Source organism: Lupinus angustifolius, chromosome LG15 (assembly GCF_001865875.1).
Source record: "Lupinus angustifolius cultivar Tanjil chromosome LG15, LupAngTanjil_v1.0, whole genome shotgun sequence".
NCBI lineage: Eukaryota > Viridiplantae > Streptophyta > Magnoliopsida > Fabales > Fabaceae > Lupinus > Lupinus angustifolius.
In genome coordinates this window covers 10,902,792-10,910,097 of record NC_032023.1, presented here as the reverse complement: position 1 = coordinate 10,910,097, position 7,306 = coordinate 10,902,792, and the positions used below count along the sequence as shown (strand labels likewise).

Below are 7,306 nucleotides of genomic sequence, written 5' to 3'. Positions count from 1 at the left end.
GATGGGGTATACATCTGTTGTCCCATAAATTGAGTAACTGCATCTATGATATGCATTGATTAGAAAAATAATTAATTATTAATTTTGTAACTTCAAAATATTTTTTCAACTAATCATAGGCTGATGGTACATGTAGTAAACACAATTTGTGGGACAACAGATTACTCCCTCATTGATGTAAGCCTCCGCTAGATCCCAGGATGACCAGAAGGTCAAGGGTTCAATTCATATCCTATGAGTGACACTTGTTGGGAGGGGTTGTCACATACTCTAAAAGAGATTAGTTTATTTACTAAAAAAATATGAGGAATACCCATTTTAAACAATAAAAGTGTAAATATTTAATACATATATTATCTACCATTTATTTGTATTTTTGAGAAATTAATAATAATAAAATATGAATGATACAGTGACTATGTATATATAATAAAATAATGTTTAAAGAATAAATAAATGGTAGATTTTGTCCGTAGATTAAGTGCAACGATAATAAAATCATGTCAAAATAAGATTTTGGACGTAGATTAAGTGCAATGATAATAAAATAATGTTTAAAGAATAATTAATTAAGCATGGTCAAAAGATATTTCCATTCTTTTTATTACTTGAGTACAATCATGCACTTGTTATGAGCAATCATGTCAAAAGATCCTACCAAATTTTATGTTGGCGATTCACTAACTAACACATCATTCACATTTTATTATGCTTACTACTAACTTTCTATAGTTACAAGGGTACATTATAGCATTGTTTGATCAATAATTTTATTATATTTATTATTCTATATAACTTAATGGATTAGTTAACAATACTAATCAGCATAGTATCAATAACGTCGGTAAAATTAGCAAAAGAAAATGTTTGGCCAACCACAATCCAGAGTAAAGCATCATAGATATAAAATAAAAAACTAGAAATTCAATGAGCCTAAGGCTAGAGAAGGTGTACCACAGGAAAATAATGCGACCCATTTGTATGCCAATATTGATTGCAGTATTATATTAAAAAAAGACCATTGACCATTAAAAGTGGAGCTTCAAAGAAGGCTTCATCACGTAATAGCCACAATTATCAAAGAACGAGAGGACCACACCACAACTAGTTCCATCCCAAGGAGTGACCACATACATTTCACTAAACAACATAAGACCCTTCAAATAATTTCAAGACTCAAGTTTCCACATTGAGTCTTATGTAACAATCATTCCAATGCTGCACCCAAGGAGTCCCTATGGCTGTACAAATTTTAATTATTTGCAAAATGGAAATAGATATTCACAATATTTTTTACCTCAAATTATGATTTAGAAAAGATATATATTAAAAATCAAAAAGGGATCATACCAACCATAAGACTACACTTGTATACATTAATGTGTTCAATGGAAACAACTTTGTACAACTACTACTAGGCAGTGTAACTCTGCTACTGCTACATACTAGGATTCTACAGTATTAACTATTAACTAGGCAAGCATATACTAAGAATAATTCCAGGCTCCGTCCAAAATCTCTGATTCAAAACAGTCAAAGTGTACATGAAATCTTAAGGTCATATTCTACAACTGGATGGCTTCATGACTTCCCAACTACCGTACATGAAATCTGCAGATTAAAACAAAACAGTTACACCGAGATAATTCTACAAAACTAGAATCAAAATTCACATACGGCACCCTGCAAAATATCATTAAATCCAATGCTATAAGTACAATGGGAAGCAGAAAGTTACCCGGATGCTAAGAGAACCAATTTAATAATCAGCAGGCATCGAGCCATTGTCTTAATTTAACATCTGATTCAGCTGGCTTTTAACTTCTTTTGCTTCTGCACATTCGCTAGCTGAATGATTATCTTCATTGTTTGAACAGAGGGTCCCAGGGCTCATTTTCTGAATCTCCTCTTTAGGATAGATATATATTTTGTGAACCATGGTACAGAACTCCCTGAATTAAAAACAGAATTAAGTGAATTATGTGCCACTCTCAAGTCTCAAGGGAAAAACCAATCAATTGTAATCAAGGACTTGGAAAAAGATCCTTACTGCCATGGATCATCACCAACAAGCATCATATCACCCTCATTATCAGTATAGACAATAAGCCAGTCCATGTTTGGTGACATTAATTCACCTCCAAATTCAAACAGCCGATCCAATTCAGCAATTAATCCATTGTAGTCACAGTACTTTGTAAGGTCAACTGATCTACCAAGTGCAATACCCTTCTTGTGAACCTAAAATAAACATTTAATTAATGTCCATGCAAACTACAGCCGTCATTTATTCCAATCAATCAAAGCTAAAAAGCTTACTTTGGTGCAACTCCTAGCAGAAACACAAGACGGTTTGGCTTGAAGAAGTTTTGGCTTTTCATGATCACCCATGACAACTGGACCATCTGAAGGTTTTGAGTTCTTCGAGTGTTCTGACATCTGATCATTTCCAGAACTTTGTGGCTGGTGTGATGTAAGATGCATTTCACCAGCAGGCTCACTTGTCGCATTTCTTTGTAATAGTGAAGGCTTAGGTGCAATGGCACTACTGATAAGTGAGATGCCAAATAGCTTACAGTCACCATCTTTAAGTATCATAGCCTCACTAGTTTTCAGAGACATTGGCTTAGACATAATCTCTCTTGAACTAAGACTCTCATGTTGAGTTGGGGATGGTGGTGGAATCAAGTTTCCATGTGGATGCTCAACTTTATGACCATGATGGAATACAGGGTATTCATCAAATGTCCTGCACCTCAAATTCCCTCGAGCTTGACAAGTTGTATCAACATGTGCAGAGCCTTTTGAATTAGAGTCCAGGAGGTTTAATGATAGACTAGAGGGCATTACAGGCCATGGATGGTGCACATGAAATTTTGCTTCATGATCCAAAGAATGCTTACTTGCAGAATAAGCTACATGACAAATTTGATCAACCAAGGGTTGATGGGAGGGATCTCCACTGGCGCCAAACCCTGAAAGAAGATCTGAATATGCTGGCTCATGCCTTCCCATTGACATCCAGTTCTCTGATCCATGCCTTCTTAAAATCGGAACATCAAACTTCGCATCTGCTACAGCAGGTGGCAGGGCGACAGACCTCTCGACAGTATCAAACTCGTTGCTAACTTCAAATTTTCCTTTCAAGGTCGAGAATTCTTGACCTTGCAAGACCCTTGGGAATCCATTTGTTGGTAAAGGGTGTAAGCTTACTTTAGATAATGCTGCTAAATCACCCAAATCATATTAGGCTTCACTTGAACAAATACGTTTGCAAAGAATTCATAGAAACATCAAATAACATACCTTCTCGAGGAAGAGCAGAAGAATTGGGAGAAGATGGAACTGCATTAGACCGAGGCCTTTTAGCCCTGGGAACTGGAAGAGGGTTCAGAGGTGAATGAGCAAGAGTAGGCTCAATTTTCCATGGGGAAACTCGATTAGGACGTGGTATGTTAGATGTTTCATCCCATTTCACCTGAACAACAAGAGTAAATCCATTATAGCACCCCTTACTTAACAGTCATACATAGTTGCACAAAGACTGAAGATACAACCTTGAGGCTTCTCCATTTGGAATCAGGCCATGTTTTGGAGTCAGAATCTTCTATTCCAACAACGGTACCAGTAAACCTGCAATTTTAACAACCCATTGTTACAAATTTCATCCATTCAAATTGAATCTTTAGTAATAAAATATAACAGTGACAGATAGATTGCTTTCACAAGAAGAGAGGCACAAAAAAACTCCGCCTACAAGATTACCAGTCACTTATAAAAAACAACATCATCCATTAATACCTCTGCTCTGGAGCCTCTTCACCTTCAAACCTCATTTTAAAACGCATCCCAATGGTATACCTATTTTTGAGAGAATCCATGTACTGATTGTATGGTACAATAAATTCGGCGGGGCTGGTCCTGCAAAATAAGATTGACAGAGATGCTGTTAATCCTGCTCCAGTCACAAACAAACACATCACTATAACATGATATAGAGTGTTCAAGATGACCAACAACAATATTGAGTTCATGCTGAACCACGATATCAATTTCAACAGGTAGTTTAAGAACAGCTACAAACCTGGGCTTGTAATAAACAGTGAACATGGTCCCAGTCGAGATGGCATGCCAAGCAGTAGCAAGAACCCCAAGATTCATGCTGTGACTAGAGATAACTGAAGATGGAACATTACCCTGCTGTCTCATTGCTCGCCTAACACCAACTCGAAGTTCCCCATTCTCACCTCTGCAAGACCCGAAATTATAGTGCCATTACAAATGAAGAAAAAGAACAAAGCTAATGAACCAATGAAATTCAATTGAAGAACAAACCTCAGAAATATAAATGCATCCCCAGCAACTAGCCTCTTGGAGCTGACAAAAACACTCCAACCACTTTGGAGTAAGTGTCTACGTGGTTGACCTGGAATGTACCAGACTTATTATCAGTCACAATCAATACACAACGAAGCACAAATACATACTATAGAACATGACAACAAAACTACAATGCAAATTATTAGATAGTAATTACCACGAAAGATATGTCGAAATCGCCACTCATTAGCATTCAAATCTTTAGCAACCAATTCCTGAGTGGGTGGCTGCTTTGTCATATCCTGTCAAAACAAACAACTAATTCCTCAAACTGTATGATGTAATCAAACAAACAAAAACTGAGGAAGGGAAGTGCAAGAAGAACGAACTAGTGGAGGAAGACATTCATCGGCATGTCGTCTTAACACGGAAAACCCACCATGGGTGCTGGTATCAGAAGCAGTCAGTGTCTTACAAAATGAATGTACATGGAATCGTGCCGGCGGAGGTGGTGGAGGCTCTTTCTCAACAGCATTCTCATCTTGCTACCATCCCAACCCACATTCAAAACCAACATAAATAAAAATCACAAAAATCATGATTTTGCTTAACTATTGAGTCAAAACTAAAAAATAAATAAAATTATATAAAAAAACAAAACCAAATTAAAGAGTGTTACTAGTTAGAACTCACGTTTGACTCCGGAAGTAAAGTCACTTGGGCAAAAACCTCATCCGTATCTGGCTCCGCCTAAAGCAATCATCATTCAAAAACGAATTTTATAACACTATAGTTGTTAATTATTTTATAAACTGTAATAATTAATAAGAGTAAATAAGTCGTCATTTTTTAAGATTATTACAAACATTTAAGTTGATTATAGTGGATGATGCATTTGGTAAAGATTGAACAATAATCTTTGAAGCATCATAATTTTCAGAACAAAAGGAAAAAAAGTGGCACAAATTAAAAAACAGTACCTTAAGCTGCACGTTCATGATACGACAAAGAATCTTAGAAGGGAGATCGTAAACTGGCATTTGCTGCTCCGCAACCTGATTAGTTGACGCCTCCACCTAATTTATTTCACACCAAAAAAATAAAGAAGAAATAATATGTATAACAACATAAGAGGGTGAGCTTCACGCAGCTTAGTGACCATGAGGTAACGAGTTCGAAACAAGATCTTTCCGTTTGACAAGGATAAGACTGTGTACATTTACCCTATTCATGCCACTAAATGAGAGTCTTGTGCATTAGACCGCTTAATATAACCGGCATGTAAATAAAATAAAATAACCGTAGAATATGAAAATTGGTCAAATCCATTATTTGGAGCAAAATTCAGCAATTCTGAGCTCTTCTGACTCTATTAGGAAACTATTTAGTATAAAGAAAGATTATGAAGTAAAAAATAAGATATGTGCATGGAAAATTAATTAAATAATTGAATAATGAATTAACCTGCTCAATATGGCCTTGAGGGAAATAGAAGACAAGTTCTCTTTCCCGTGGAACAGTAACAAGAGGACCAGCACAAGCATACCATAGTTCTCTGTAAAGTGCAGCTTCTGCATCTATACATGATAAATTACCATTATGTCCCTCACCACCACCATTTCCCTTCATCGTTATCTCTGATGACGTCATTCTCATCATAGATCTCTCATCTGAAACACTTTTTCTCAAATTCAATTCAACTTTTCAACGTTTCTTACTCTTCAACGGTTACAGAAAAAAAAAGCAGTAGAAGGAACGAGAGTGGTGAAAAGAACGTGGAATGAATTGAAGTGCGGTTAATGAGTTGAAAGATATTATTGGAGAAGAAGGGTACAGGGAGTTGCCGGTTGAGATGAGATATGAGACCGGGTAGAGCCGGTTGGAAGAAACAAACGGCGTGAAGAGTGGGTAGGTGTTTGTCGAGAAGGGATTGGATTGGGAAGTAACGGCGTGTGTGATGACGGTAGGGAGAAAGGTGTAATGTTTTATTATTGGGAAATGGTACTGTCCTCTTATTAACAAGCAGCACTTTATGGATTGGATGCAATACCCACACGCAGAGAGACAGGGTGTAAGCATTTCACACACATGTATGTTTGCCTTTCAATTTTTTTTTACAATAATAACATACAAATTACAGCTCTTTCAAATTAGTGTATACTGATACTTCATGTCGGCTGATGAATTAGAAAACGAAGCTCTTTCTAGATAAGATAGAAAACGATGTTTAGAATTAGAAGGATAAATTTGTCTTAAGAAACGGTTACTTCAATAATTTATCTTCTTAATATTTATTTATTATACATCATCATGTAATTTCTTTATGAGTATAAAATATATATATTGTCAATGTAAAGATTTACATACAGACTTTATATTGTTCATCATTCATTTGGATTAAATATGAATTATAGATAATATAATAATAAAAATATATAAAATTCATATATTGTCTGTGTATATATTTTTTCCTCTTTCTTCCTACTACTCCTGTCCACAAAGTAAACTTTTATTTAGTGATGTATGGTCTACTCTATCTTAGATAGACTAAAAGATCAAAGATCCAATCATATGAATAATATTGGTTGAAAAGTATAATCATGAATTTTAAAATAGATTAATTTTATACTTATAGAGTGAAAGAATATCTTTGGTTACATGCAAAAAAAAATACTTTTATTTGAAAATATTGGCAAACTTTTAATAGATAATGACCATCGTTAAAGTATAAACTATTAATTTTCCATAATCTTGTACAATGGTGGTTAATTAATGCATGATAACAATTTGAGTATGTCTAGAATTATAGGAACCAGATTATGCAATAATAATTTATGAGGAACGCATCTGTTATTCCAGAATTTATGTTACTTCATATATCATCAATTATGATGGATTGAAGAAAAGTATTTAAATTAAAAGTTTAATTATTAAACATTTTTTGATAAATCACGATTTTTTACATATGAGGCGACAATTGTGGGAT

At 35.0% G+C, this 7,306-nt stretch overlaps 1 protein-coding gene across 1 annotated transcript; it reads right to left on the bottom strand.

Annotated features, from left to right (window-relative positions):
- On the bottom strand, positions 1,297-5,897 carry LOC109328422 (auxin response factor 2-like; the record flags this gene model as incomplete). The annotated part of the gene is given in 14 exon segments (XM_019561884.1): positions 1,297-1,611; positions 1,739-1,952; positions 2,051-2,241; positions 2,320-3,224; positions 3,307-3,478; positions 3,558-3,633; positions 3,802-3,921; positions 4,085-4,249; positions 4,336-4,426; positions 4,538-4,622; positions 4,710-4,865; positions 5,014-5,070; positions 5,301-5,396; positions 5,785-5,897. Coding segments are annotated over 13 exon segments (2,390 nt in total), but the record flags the coding sequence as incomplete, so codon positions are not given.